The 13,610-nt window shown below is 50.8% G+C and overlaps 6 protein-coding genes across 6 annotated transcripts; 2 read left to right on the top strand and 4 right to left on the bottom strand.

Moving 5' to 3' along the window:
• Positions 1–314: 314 nt before the first annotated feature.
• On the top strand, positions 315–1,337 carry BDV37DRAFT_281996 (uncharacterized protein; the record flags this gene model as incomplete). Its single annotated transcript, XM_032086933.1, has 2 exons — positions 315–640; positions 722–1,337. The coding sequence occupies 2 exons, from the start codon at positions 315–317 to the stop codon at positions 1,335–1,337; spliced, it is 942 nt and encodes a 313-aa protein (XP_031942645.1).
• A 563-nt stretch (positions 1,338–1,900) lies between these two features.
• BDV37DRAFT_95723 (arylsulfotransferase family protein) lies at positions 1,901–3,888 on the top strand. Its single transcript, XM_032091496.1, has 3 exons — positions 1,901–2,379; positions 2,502–3,629; positions 3,689–3,888. The coding sequence occupies exons 1-3, from the start codon at positions 1,990–1,992 to the stop codon at positions 3,836–3,838; spliced, it is 1,668 nt and encodes a 555-aa protein (XP_031942644.1). The 5' UTR covers positions 1,901–1,989; the 3' UTR covers positions 3,839–3,888.
• A 205-nt stretch (positions 3,889–4,093) lies between these two features.
• On the bottom strand, positions 4,094–4,714 carry BDV37DRAFT_281994 (GPI anchored serine-threonine rich protein; the record flags this gene model as incomplete). Its single annotated transcript, XM_032086932.1, has 3 exons — positions 4,094–4,358; positions 4,433–4,531; positions 4,590–4,714. 3 exons carry the CDS (start codon positions 4,712–4,714, stop codon positions 4,094–4,096), a joined length of 489 nt encoding a protein of 162 aa, XP_031942643.1.
• Positions 4,715–5,511: 797 nt separating this feature from the next.
• Positions 5,512–9,457, bottom strand: BDV37DRAFT_245552 (NEDD4 family E3 ubiquitin-protein ligase). Its single transcript, XM_032081665.1, has 10 exons — positions 8,842–9,457; positions 8,700–8,722; positions 8,571–8,609; positions 8,386–8,491; positions 8,196–8,329; positions 6,904–8,101; positions 6,559–6,852; positions 6,359–6,496; positions 5,909–6,304; positions 5,512–5,852 (listed from the first exon to the last, which is right to left on the bottom strand). The coding sequence occupies exons 1-10, from the start codon at positions 8,859–8,861 to the stop codon at positions 5,753–5,755; spliced, it is 2,448 nt and encodes an 815-aa protein (XP_031942642.1). The 5' UTR covers positions 8,862–9,457; the 3' UTR covers positions 5,512–5,752.
• Positions 9,458–10,237: 780 nt separating this feature from the next.
• Positions 10,238–11,620, bottom strand: BDV37DRAFT_245545 (polyadenylate-binding protein). Its single transcript, XM_032081664.1, has 4 exons — positions 11,296–11,620; positions 10,898–11,154; positions 10,715–10,802; positions 10,238–10,654 (listed from the first exon to the last, which is right to left on the bottom strand). The coding sequence occupies exons 1-4, from the start codon at positions 11,362–11,364 to the stop codon at positions 10,499–10,501; spliced, it is 570 nt and encodes a 189-aa protein (XP_031942641.1). The 5' UTR covers positions 11,365–11,620; the 3' UTR covers positions 10,238–10,498.
• A 291-nt stretch (positions 11,621–11,911) lies between these two features.
• On the bottom strand, positions 11,912–13,112 carry BDV37DRAFT_245538 (vacuolar protein sorting-associated protein 29). The gene is made up of 4 exons (XM_032081663.1): positions 12,936–13,112; positions 12,863–12,877; positions 12,377–12,790; positions 11,912–12,318 (listed from the first exon to the last, which is right to left on the bottom strand). Exons 1-4 carry the CDS (start codon positions 12,990–12,992, stop codon positions 12,205–12,207), a joined length of 600 nt encoding a protein of 199 aa, XP_031942640.1. The 5' UTR covers positions 12,993–13,112; the 3' UTR covers positions 11,912–12,204.
• Positions 13,113–13,610: the final 498 nt, after the last annotated feature.

Here is a 13,610-nt window from a genome sequence, read left to right as displayed (position 1 = left end):
TGTTTCTAGTTATTCTTGATTTGTGCGATGCGAGACGTTGCAGTTGAGCGTTTCTGGCGATGTTTACGACTCTCTACTTATACAGGATGCTGTACTGAATAATTAAGATTTGCAATTGCCAACTTGTACTCTGTATCTGTATTCAGCAGGTAACGTACCGAATGATCGTAATGCTGATACCAAAGTTACGACGTCTAAACAAAAATACAAGTGCCTGGCACTCAGACCTCAGTAAAAAAGACAACCCCATGTATGGAGTAAAACCACCCACGGCCCCAAATAGAGAACCAGGAAGACGAGACCCACGGAAAAAGATGAACAACTTCCACCCGGCCCACATCACCCGGGCTACCTTCCAGGCCCTACTAACCCGCTACCCAGCCACGGTGGAGGCCGTAACGCGCCGCAAGGCCACAACCCGCGTTCTCCAAGCCTCCATCCGGGGCAAGCGTGGCAAGCGCGTGTCTCCTCCTCCGGGACAGGATGCCGAGCTGGGCGAGGAACAGAAGAAGCAAGTTGAGGCCGAGATCGAGGCGTACCGGGAGTTGGATGCGCTGAGGTATGAGGGTTTGCCGGGGGTGGCAGCCGAGAAGCAGTGTCTAGAGAAGGAGGAGGTTGTGAAGCTAGTTGAGTGGAAGCTGTAAAGTTCTCCTTTCTTTTCTCAGTTCTTCTGATATTCTTTTTATGATTTGATCTGTATGGTATTAACCCCCCCATGCAGAAAACATGGTATTTTCCGTCCTACTTTACTGGGCATGGTGAAAGCGAACCAGCCCAAGACCGTCCAGAAAGCAACCTCGGACGCTTTCACAACTACGGGCGAAGAGGCAGAGACAGAGACAGCGTCCTTCCCCAAGACGAGTCTAGACGCGCTGGTCAAACCCCTCCGCGGCGTGGGCATTGCCACCGCGTCGCTGCTCCTGTCCGTGGGCACGCTCCGGGACCCCGAGCATGAGGCCCCCTTCTACAGTGACGATACGTACCTCTGGCTGTGTCTGGAGACGTTCCCGGGGAGTGGCCAGACGGACAGCGACACGCTGGGGAAGAAAGGGGGCAAGTTCAAGCGCAATGGCGAGATTAATGTCAAATATGACGTCGCAGAGTATCGGGCGCTGTGGACGGCTGTCCATGAGCTACGGGCGAGGTTAGATGAGACGGGGGATTCTGCATTGGGGAGGGTTTCTTGTGCGGATGTTGAGAAGGTGGCGTTTGTGTTGAGGCATCTTGGTGTTTCTGGGTATGGGGCTCTGGGGGATCATGAGACCGAGGCGAATCCGGGGAGTAAACGGAAGCGGGATGAGGAGCAGACGGGAGGTAGGAAGAGTAAGAAGACTTGATCGTGTATGGTCTATAGAGTATGGTTATGATATCCAATGTATCTGTATCTTTTAGTAAAGTACCGTTGGTCATCCAGGGTATAGAATATGTCTAGCCTCATAAACCATAGAGGTCACCAGATCAGATAACGGCATAGAAAGAACAAGTGAATCCACACTAACTCCAAGCGAGGAGGATCAATTGACGTCTCGCCAATGCTTATTTCGCCGTTGGCGCCATGCAAGCGGGCCGGAGCCACATCGCCAACCAACGGAATGGCCTCTGCAGCGCGATCTCCCCACATCGTGGCCATCCGCTTAGCGGGCCTCGTCACCCACGCTGCGCAGTTTGCGTCGCCGATGATGAATCCACCGCGGACTATTGTGGGACACCATTGCTTTCCCCTTTTTCCTATAGACTCTGTCCCTGGCTGGCGTGGTTAGTTTATCATGGACTCTCCACAGCTCATCTCCATGACTCGTGGACGAAGTAGACAGTAGAAAGTATACTAAAGTAAAGTAGTACAGTGGAGTATACAAGGTCTTGACCTGTCGATCTCATTCAGAGATGCACTTTCCTCACACATGAACATATACAGACACAGACACAGACATACCCTCTCACTCATCCACACATTCACAGACAGTCAGAAAGACAGAAAGACAGAATCCAATGCCAATATACCTCCACCTACTCCTCCTCCTCCTCACCACCCTACTCCCCACCCAAGCCCTAACATGGCACTCCCTCCTCTACGACACCGGCCTACTAGGCGCCCACCCCGTCCGAAAATACGAATCCGTCGACCTCGCCCCTCCAGAGCTCAACATGCTCGCCTGGGACCCGCGCTGCGAAGACAAGTACGTCTTCTTCAGTCCGCGGGGCCATTTCTACCCGCAGCCGGGGCCGCTCATCTTCGACAATAAGGGGGAGCTGGTGTGGATGGCGAGTCAGTTCGGCATGGTCATGGACTTTCGGGTGCAGCGGTATCGGGGCGAGGATTATTTGACGTTTTGGGCTGGGGAGGACGATGGGACGAGGGGGTTGGGGGCGTATTATATGGTTTGTCTTCTCTCTCTCTTTCTTTATTTCTTTCTGTCTTTCTGTCTTTTTTCTTGATTTGAGGGTTTCGGGGTTGTTTTAGGGTTACGAGGAAGAGTTCCATACCTTACTTACTTGTACAGCTCGACTCAACCTACACCCCAACCCACACCATAACCGCCGCCAACCACCAAGCTGGCGACATCCACGAATTCCAGCTCACAGACGCCGGCACAGCGCTAATAACCATCTACGAGATCCGGGCCTTCGACCTGACGCCACTCGACGGGCCCGCAGACGGGTGGATCTACGACTGTCTCTTCCAAGAGGTCGACGTCGAGAGCGGCGCGCTGCTCTTCTCCTGGCGCGCCAGCGACCACTACAACATCACGGAGAGCTTCTTCCCGCTCAACGGCAAGGGGACGGCGAACTCGAGCGACGCCGCGTACGACTTCTTCCACATCAACAGCGTGGACAAGCTCTCCGACGGCCGGTATCTGGTGTCGTCGCGGTACATGCACACGGTGACCTGCATCGGGCCCGAGGGCGAGGTGTTGTGGGTGCTGGGCGGGCGCCGGAACATGTTTGAGGATTTGTCCGGCGAGGGGCTGGCGACGGGGTTCAAGTGGCAGCATGATGCGAAGTGGGTTCCTGGGGATACGGGCGATGTGATTACGGTGTTGGATAATGGGGCTAATGACCATGTTATGGATGAGGAGTATAGTCGTGGGTTGGTGGTTGAGCTGGATGTGGGGAAGTGGACGGCGAAGGTCAGGACCGTGTACCCGGCGCCGGGGCGCTTCAGTGCCCATTCGCAGGGCAATGTGCAGGTGCTGCAGGAGTCTGGGAATGTGTTTGTTGGCTGGGGGAAGGCTGCCGCGTATACGGAGTTCAGTGCCCGTGGGGACGTGCTGTGTCATACGCATTGGGGCCCGCGGATGTTCTTTGCGCTGGGCTGGGTCAAGTCGTATCGCACGTATAAGGCGGGCTGGGTTGGGAGGCCCGGCCAGCCGCCGGATGTGGCGGTTGATCGGGACTCGGGGATGGTGTTTGTGAGCTGGAATGGGGCGACCGATGTGGTCGGGTGGGTTGTGCAGAGGGTGTGGGAGAATGCTACGGAGGAGCAGGGCGAGACGGTGGAGTATGTGCCCAAGACGGGGTTTGAGACGGCCATTGAGATGGGCGAGGCGGATGGGTACTGGAGGTTGGTTGCGGTGGACTTCACGGGTGAGGAATTGGGCTCGACGGAGGTGTTTCGGCTGGATGATTCGGTATGTTAGTCTCGATTGGGTGATCTGGAAGGCTTGATACTGACGGGTCTTATCTATAGGAGACTGGGATTCTCATTGCGGGAGATGAAGGCCTGCTGTATATGCTGGTCCCTGCTTGTGCTGTCGGAGCTATACTAGCTGGTCTATGGCAGACCAGGAAGAGGATCTCAATGGGGCTGCGTTATCTTGCTTCTCGACGGCTCTATTGATACGGTCGATTATAGCTTATTGTTTGGTTTGTTTATCTGATACCCTACATGTATGTACATAAACAGGTAGATGTTTCTGATTGAAAACAGATTGGATGACGTTTATACCTGAGATGGAATTAGATATGATTATAATTACATTCGGTTGAATCATGGACTAATAGACATACATTATCCACTTCCCCCTTCCATCAACGGCGACATACACATTACTATTAAGTATTATCATAACTCCCCGACGCCACTTGGAACAGATCAAAGTCCCAAAACCCCCAGTACAACACCCAACATCAGTCCCCCCTCGACAGTTCCGAATGCCGCCGTAGGAACAGCAGCAGCACCCGTCGACGTACTAGTCGAGGTGGCAGCGGTACTGGTCTTCTTCGCCTCCGTCGCCGAAGCGGTCGAAGAGGGAACCTTTGTTGACGATGAGGGCAGAGCCTTCGCCGCGTTGCAGTAGACTTGTTGCTTTTGTCTTTCAGGGCCGCTCTCTGCAGAGCCAGGGCAGTTGTTGTAGCATCTGTTCGTGTCGTTCCATATATTAGCTATTTATGCAGGAGAGTGTTGAACAGAAACGGAAGTGCATTAACTCACGTAACGACATTGCCCTGCTGCTCACACAGGCATTTCCAATCGTTTGGTTGGCAATCGTTTAATTGGCCCAACATTCGTTGTTTACAATCATCCACGATGCTGTTCGAATTGGTCAATATCTATGCAGCTGACTAGAAGCGATTTCACTGTGACATACTTCTGAGCAGCGCACTTCGTCTCGGTCGAAGTTGTTGCCCCCGTAGTAGGAGTGGTCTGGGCCTGTGCCGCTGCAAGGAGGGGAGCGGATCCTGCCAGGATAGTGGCGAAGAGTGTAGCACGCATGTTTCCGTTTAGGTATTTAGATGATGAAGGGTTAGGGCAATGAGGGTGAGTATAGACAATATGTAGTCACAAGACAGCCCTAGACAAGAGTACAGAAACGTAGCAAAGAAAATGGAAGGAGAAGAGACAGTCGGCTCTTAAATCAAACACGACGATGTCTGAGCGTCTTCCCAGAAAGTGAATGGGAGTGTGACATCTGCAGAGCTCGCGTCTGTAAGACATGGCACCATTAAGTAAGAAGGGTGGATATGAGAGACACTGCATTGAACTATATCAGCCACCCGAGAGATTGCTTCTTTCAGGCGATATGAATGGCCCATAGCACCGACTGGGTTTGTTAGTGGGTGGTGTCTCAGGGCCAATATTCAATAGTACTAACCTATTACCCCGGGTGGGTTACAGTTCCTGCTGTCAACTACCATGGGGCCTGATATCAATCGCTGGATGGGGTGAACGTGGTCTGTTGGAGCATACATTCGAGTCCCTTCGTCCATTTTTTTCTTTCAACTAGAGGCGGTCTTCTATATCCAGTCCCTCGATTGACTCCATACAGTCGAGTGTCTATTGACTGGCGGTGACAAAAAGGGCCCAAGGACTAAGTCCAATAGTCAAGGACGATGTATCACTTCTCTCCAAAATCAGACCGGTCACATGCGGCCACAGCACAACACAAACCCTAAAATCGGATACGAAATTTTAGACCTCCTTAATGTAAAGACTCCAGATTCAAGTCAGCTCGTTATCCATAGGACAATAATACAGAATATATACAAATCCACCACTCTGAAAGTAACGAAAGAATAAAAAAAAAAAAAAAAAATTCATATAGTCTGCTCCAAGCCGCATGCAACAAAATGAAGACCACGAACGAAGGGGGAATATGGGATGCCAAAGGGACACAAGCCGGTGGAGATCACGAACATGCGCATGCGCCCTCTCAATCGCGTTGGTTTGCATGCCGTCCGCGCAGCACGCGGCGGCGGAATTAATATACTCGTATGCAAAATATCTGGTCTCGGAATGGAACAAAAGATGCATCTACTCCTGTCCGAAACCTAACGTCTCCTCCACTGCAATCGAGAGTTTATGCTCAAGTACATCATTGGTCTTATACGGAGGCAGATCAAGACGGTTGAAGCTACAGAGCAGTCAGCTAAGCAGTCGCGATTGCCATAGCGCAGAGAAACAACGTACCATGTGTGGGACTTGGGCAGCGCCCCCGGATCGCCAGACTTCTCGATGGTAAACCGTCTGGGTCCGTCGGAACCTTGCAGGTCTTTGAACCCGTTGACCGGGATACGGGAGGTACCGGTAGTGAACTGGAGCAGACGAGACTTTTGTTCCGCATCCCAGGTGCGGACAATCTTCCAGAAGTTCTGGATCACCTCATCCGACTCCTGGTAGCCACGGTAGTCGGTGTGCTTCTTCCAGTCATCAACATCAATGTCTGCAATACCTCCGATCAGCAGCTCCAGTTCGCGCTCATCGAAGACGTTGACCAGATCGGCCGGGATCAGTTCATTGAAGCCGGACATAAAAGCGTTGAACTGTTCCTCCACCCGTTTCACGATCTTCCACTCAGTGACCAACCTGATGCCGTGTTAGCTTTCCCGACTTGCTCGCCGCTTGGAAGCCAAAACTTACTCAACATATTCTCCCTTGTTTTCGTTGGTAACAGGAATATCCCGACCACCCGGCTTGAGATCGATTGTGCGGCGCTCTCCGAACTTCTCGTCATCAACCGCGAAGGTCAACTCTATAATGCCTTCGATATCGTTATCCCTATGGATTATCAGCAGGAGCTCTTGACAGATGTCTCGGCACACGGGAAAACAGAAACGTACAAGGTCCAGGTCAGGTTGCGGTGCAGATCTTCGTCAACACCCTCCATATCTTGCAGCGACACCTTCTTCCTGAGCATCATCTTGTAGAACGCTCCAATAAAGAATGAGTCCAGGAAACGGCGGTGGAAAATAGCCAATCCAACAACACGTCCAATGAACTTGAAGTAGTTCAGATGCTCCGGATTAACGCCCGAATGAGGATTAATTTGCAGGGTATAATTATCATGTGCGGAGTATTCGAAAAGACAATAGAAGGGGTTAAACATTTCGTGAGAGAGAAGGAAAAAGAATTCACTGGGCGACATTAGCATTGGACAATTCTTCGCAATCGACAGGACTACTTACCGGGAGAGACCACCATAATCCAAACCGTCTTCACCGTCAAATTTAATCATCAAGCGCTTCTTCAGATCCGAGGCGCTCTGCCGCATGATCTCGGCGTAGGAATCCTCGAAGATGTTGTTACGTCGTACCTTGACATGACATTGTCCGGACATAATTCGCAAAGCGGGTTGTGACCGGAAGTAGATCAGTTTACGTCTAAAGTCACGCTTGTACTGCGGTACGCCTTGATCCAAGGACGATGGCAGACGGGGATCGTCCCAGGTAGTGGTCTTCGTGTTGTGGTCGACAAAGTACACACGCGCAGTATTCGTCAAGCGCATTTCCCAACCACTGGGCAACGGCCCCAGTTGGGACACTGGTTGCTGTTGAATGGTGGTATTGGTGCCGTTGGCATTCTGGCCATACATCCGGATGTACTGCTGTCGGCGTGGATCCACCCATGTTGTGGTGCGAGTGTTGTGGTCGACAAAATAAGGCCGTCCTTCGGGGGTAGTCCGTTGCTCCCATCCTGGCGGAAGCTCGCCAGTGCCGGCGGTGGTCGCTCCGGTAGCCATCATAGACACAGCATTGGCGCTGCCACCGGCCGGCGGGGTCTGAGCCTGTTGCTGGTTCTCCTGCAGGTTGGGTGAACTCGCACCGGTGCGATCCTCCGGGAGCATGCGACTTTGGTGGGCTCTCCGTTCAAGCTGCATGCTGGCCTCCCGCTGCGTACGCGACGTTTGCTCGTTGTAGTTGTTCGATGGCCGAGTCCAAGTGGTCGTCCGAGTGTTGTGATCCACATAGTATGTCCGCCCCAGATTATCCTCTCGTCGCTCCCAGCCGGCTGGCAACCGTCCTTGGCTATCTTCAAACGAACTGAGATTGGTGCGAGAGCCTTGCTGGGCACTGGGCGGAGGGAGCGTTCCATTGGCAGGTACAACCGTGCTGTTAGGCCGAGTAGTCGATGGGACACGCTGAGGGTGGAGAGATGGATTTGACGCAGTTGCGTCCGCTGGACTTGGGCCGGGAGGTGGCTGCGGAGTCGATGCCGATACTTGAGGCACAAGGCCGCTGGAAGTTGATGGTTGCATATGTGACCGGTGTAAGCCGTTGGCTTGGTTGGTATTGGGTGTGCTTAAGTTGGTGGACAGATTGATAATGAGTTTGCCGTGCACAACAAGATTATCGTTGGATTTCTTCAAATCTCGAGTGAGCATCTCTATAACGCAGCAAGTGAAGATGTCAGTTGGGGCACTTTCACACACGGGACAAACCTTAGAAGATGACGACAGTTGACTCGCAGCCCAACTTACCATCACCGCCCATTTGCAAATCGATCACATCACCGATCCGTACATTGATCACACCGAGGAACCCTTGATCCTTCTTCTTGAACTTCTTCTGATCAAAGATCTGGATGGCAAGGATGCTATCTTCATTTACTCGCCTGGATTATAGGGTTAATCAATATGGGGACGTCTAAACGTGGCCAGGGAGGCATACAGATCAAACATCTCGTTCCAGTAAGGGTTCAATGTCTTCTTGATAACAGAGGTTGTATGGGTTTGTTCGCCCCCCACAGTGGCCACCGCGAACGGATCGGGGAATCCTGTATAGATGAAGGAAGGTATCAGTGAAACCTGTAAAGGCGATCGTCAATCATTTCAGATCAGATAGGCGGGACATACGGAAGACATCTCGCTTATATAGTCCATCCGCCGCGATAACTAATAAGAAAGAGAGTCAGTTAGCTCTTCGCTCTTTTCCTCTCTCTGGATGAATGACTGATAGTTGTCCCCTATTCCTGGATGTCTTACTTGTAACCCTGAGGTTTGGCTGGCTGCAAGTCATTGATTCGTTAGCACACCCTCGCTTCCAACCACGAGACTACTCTTCTTGCTGTTGACACGATAGAATTTCTTATCCAAAGAAAAAAAGGAGTAACCGGAGAAGACTTACGCAGGCAGATTGGAACCCATCCTGTACTGTGGAAAGAGATCTGGCAGTACACGCCTCCGGATGTTAAACGGCCGATCAGGACAAGCCTAAAAGGTAATTCGCGGCGTGCGCATCCACCACAGACCACAGGCCGCACACTAGACAGGAGTCGAACGATCGGAAACACAGGTCGGCCGTAGATCGAATGACAGAAGCGGTGGTATGAAGTGGAGAGGGGGGGAGGGGGGGGGTGAAACCGGAACAAGATTGATGATTGATGCAACGGAGAAAACTAAAGATGAGTTGAGGTTTGGCGATAACGGGGAGACTAAGCCTGAAGATGGAGGCGCGGGCAACTTTGGGGCTGAGCAAACCAGAGAAGGTCCTGACGTTGCGCTGTACGAACCAATCACCTTGTGACGAGGGGCTTTCTTCCGACCAGTCGAACAAGCGGCGCGCGGTTGATTGACTTGATTCCCGTTTGGCTCGTAGGGACAGTAGCGCGGGTGTGGGCGGATCGTGGCGAAGGAGGGGGGGGGGAAATAATAATAATAATAATTAAAAATTTAAAGAAAAATGAAAATATAATAGAAAATATTCGAAGGATACTGTCAACATTAGCAATGCATAAATAAACCTTTTCTAAATAATCCTACTAGGTATTCCGAAGATTCCTCGAACCAAAGATCCTATGGGTAATCGTCATGTAATATTATACTCCGATCCATTCCCATATCCTAGAAATAATACCAGCCAAAAAATACCGGTGACTGAGAGTGACGAGTACTCGGATCCATGTATATTACCTACTGTACGGCTAGTTGTTGACAGAGTTCATCCCAGATCAGGGAAGAGGAACAGAAGGTGATAGGATACCTGAACCCTAAGGTGTCCAGGCCGGCGGCTAACCCAAGAAATCCACAGGCCATGACGCCAAAAGCAGCAACCCCGCGTGCTTTAGTTTCCATTCGACTGGAAGCAACGTTTCGCCCGTAGCCCAAGCCAAGCATTTAGTGGCTGTCTCGTAAGGCAACAAAATTCATCCCTCTATTTTTATATTGACTTTGGTACTATGTAACTATGTACTATACCACGTCTCCTCAATCTTTACCCCCTTAATGTTGTCGTTAGGAGCATAACTCGGATATGGCGACTAGTCATAGACAGTGGGGCACACGACTTTGGTTTACTCATTACCTACCAGCGTTTATCGCCTGGGTTGAATCCTTAACGTCACAGTCACCTCGTACATACTGCCTAGCTTCGTACACATCGTATCCACACATACCCACTCACACACATGTGAAAAAAAAATAAGAGAGAGACAACATGGTGTTTTCCATTGACCCTCAGGATATGCTTTCAAAACTGACGATGATCGTAACAAATTTAAAATAAAAATAAAAAAAAAAAAAAAAAAAGAAACCCTAGTAGAATATGGGTGATATCATAGAAACAAGCGGAATCCATCCATCCTACCGGTTGCCAGATGGTTATCATACAGTACATCCCATCCCCAACTCCAAAGTATTCTCCATGAAATCAGAGAAACCTCACGATTTATCGATTTAATGTGGACGTGTTCGGCCGTATTCCTCTTTCACTCGACTCGTTCGAGCTCGCTTGCTCTTGTCTGCGAAATATGCGCCCTCGGCGTGGCGGCATACGTTGCATGCATTTAGTACGGTGCATAGCCCCGACCCCGACCACCACGATAGCCTCCCCGGTAGCCTCCCCGAGGGGGGTAACCGCCACGGAAGAAACCCCGGCCTCGGAAGCCACCTCGTCCGCGGCCTCGACTCATACCGGGCAAGTTGGTACGCTTGGGGACAACCTGCGTGCGTGTTAGGGGGAAAAACGGCACAGGGCACAAGGGGTAGACAGGGGTACCAACCTTTAGGTTCCGGCCACGGAAAACGCTCTCATTTAGAACAAGTGCCTGGGCAACCAAGCTAGGTTCTGCGAACTCTACATAGGCGTACCTGTACCACAAGCGTCAGCATTCGCAACCGATGTGGGATCCATACGGGCAAAGGCGGGGAGAAAAGTTCCAGAGGCTGGCAAAGCGATAACGCACCCTTTCGGCTGACCCGTGAACTTATCCAGGAGAATAGTAACACGATTTATTGAGCCACAGCTCTGGAAATGCGCCTGAATCTCCTCCGGGGAAGCACCGTAATCAACGTTGCCGACGAAAATACTCCGCGCATCGATCTCTTCCTTGTCTTCCCGCAGGTTCTCGGACTGTTGATCAAGGGTGGCTTGCATCTCGCGCAACTTCGCCGCCTCGGATTCCATCTCGGCTACCCGTCTCTTCATCGCCGCAATCTCTTCCTACAAGCGAGACCACCGTGTTAGTTCAACTGATACAAGAGAAATAACCATGGTGATAAAGCCAAGGCGATACAGAAACACCAGAATTGAGCTTCCGGTCTTCAATCGAGCTTGAGCTTCCGCATGAAGGAACACCCGTACCTCATCATCAGCCCCCTCCTCCTGATGCTGCAGGCGCTCATCTTTGACCTCGTTCTCTTCAGGATTCATTCTGGAAGTAATCGTGTGATGCCTCCTCTCTTGTATGTTCGACCCGCGGAGTCAAGGAAAAACTCAAGTTGTCACGGCACCTCCCCGACTGCTAGCGGAGCGGAGTGGAGCAAGAGCTCTGGGAAAATAAAATATCCGACAAATGCAAAGCTTTAAAGATTGAAGTAAAGTAAATCTAGATTAAAAGGATCGAAGAGGTAAATAGAATGACCAGCAACCGGTGATTGGAGGTAGAAGACCCGTCGTAGCAGGTCGCAAATGGTTATGCTCGTGTTTGATCGACGCCGAAGTCACTGCTGCTCTTTCCGGTTAGCGACTTTTGTCATCTGAACCTTCACGGGCAACGAACTTCACCCAAATCCAGTCCCGACTTTCTGGCGCAAAAACAAAGATGGCTCGCCTTTGTCTTCCATTTAGTCTTCAGAACTAATTAACTACTTTCGCTAATTCTATTTTTAATTTCATTCTTATTTTTTTCATCTCGATGATTTGTAGAAAAAGAAAATAAAACAATGCTACCATACACACTCTGAAGTCAGGTGGCTTGCAAGTATTCAGCATTATGGAGCTTCATAGATTAATCCGGTTCAGTATTTCACAGTTATCGGGGTAACAGAAGGATCAGATACGGGCAACCGATACTTCATCTGGGTTTTAAAGTACATTATCAGGAAACCAATCCATACAACTCGTACGGGACCGCAAAACTTCGTCCATCATCAAATTCGAAGCAGACGCCAGTTGGGAAACCTTGGTAAATTCAAGTCACATACAATTAGGAGGTCGTGATCGTGGCTGTTTCTATGACGTATATACAAGCAAATATTACGAAGCGTTAACTCATGATGGAACGGTGTTTTTGCGGAAGGAGACCTTTTCGACCGCGACGGTTTCAGCGCCATTGGCGTCCGTCTTGAGTTGGTAGACATACAACACAAGTACGTCACCTTGAATCTGCAGAATGTTCAGTATGGGAGAACGAGTGGCATGGAGATATTAGGCCACGACTCACGTCCATGAGACAAAAGCTAGGCGTTGGTTCCTCTCCTTCGGGCCAATACCCGGTACTCAGAGCGCCCGTTGCACTTCCCGGAGTGATAAAGAATCTTCCCTCCATCTCAAAAGCATCAAAGCGGTGTGCACCACCCCAGAGTAATATATCAACATCCATCTGGCGCGCGGCGATAAGCAGGGCTTCGGCGTCACCCGGCGGGATGATGGTGTGGCCATGTGTAAGACCGATCCGGAGGCTCCCGTGGGTCACCACTTTTGATAGAGGTAGATTGGGAGAGTCGACATCGAAATCACCCTTGACCAGTTGCAGATCGGGAGCGATACCACGGAGGAATTCAAATGTACTTCGGTCCGTCAGGTTGCCCAGACAGAGGATCTGGCCGATCTTGCCTGGCGTTAAGAGTTTCCGAAACTGCGACAGTTAGTCGGGATCGGTTTGCACAGTGAATTGTTGCCGATTGACGGGCGATTGAGTGGCGCGCACCTTGGCTGGAAGATCCTAGAGATAGCATATCAGCGAATTGAGGGTAGAAGAAGGGAAGAGACATATTCATTACCGGGGCTCTATCAGGGATAAAGAGGTCACCAATGACCAGAACAAGGCGCGACGTCATCCTGGAGAGAGGAACTTGTGACTCAACAGCCCATTCCAAAGAAACCTGTGCCTAGGAGACAAAGTAGTTACCTGCAAACGTACAGGATAATCGGGGCCGCCGGCGAACTAGTAGTTAAGGTTACGTATGGTTATCTGGTGCTCCGTCGACTCGATGGAGCTTCGCGGGGAAAGCTTACTGCCGCCTGACACCGATGCCGCGGTCTTTGAGCCCTAAGCCCTATATCTATGACAAGGATGGTTAGTCTGATACTTTTATCAGCCATATATCACGCTTTACCATCTTTGGGCTAGCCTATTCAGGTACTCCGTCCATGATCATACTTTTGATTATCATCGGTAATTGATGCCGTGCTGATCGACTTACCATCTCTCACTCTACTCCGTACTGAGTGGGCCAGACACACTGCGTATGATTTGATACTGTGACCAGGGTGCTTACTTGTTCTTGGCGATATCCCTTAGCCACAACTGGATTGTTGAATCATTGCAGATGCCATGTTGTCCCACCAGTATACAATCTACTGCGTTGTTTCGAGTCGTCCCCTCGCGTATGAGTTTGTGTTAGTCCTAAGTACATGGATAACCTTTGCTAGATGCTACTGTCTGACCACTGACC

The sequence above is a fragment of the Aspergillus pseudonomiae genome (assembly GCF_009193645.1).
Source record: "Aspergillus pseudonomiae strain CBS 119388 unplaced genomic scaffold BDV37scaffold_24, whole genome shotgun sequence".
NCBI lineage: Eukaryota > Fungi > Ascomycota > Eurotiomycetes > Eurotiales > Aspergillaceae > Aspergillus > Aspergillus pseudonomiae.
This window is presented reverse-complemented; position numbering and strand designations above follow the sequence as displayed.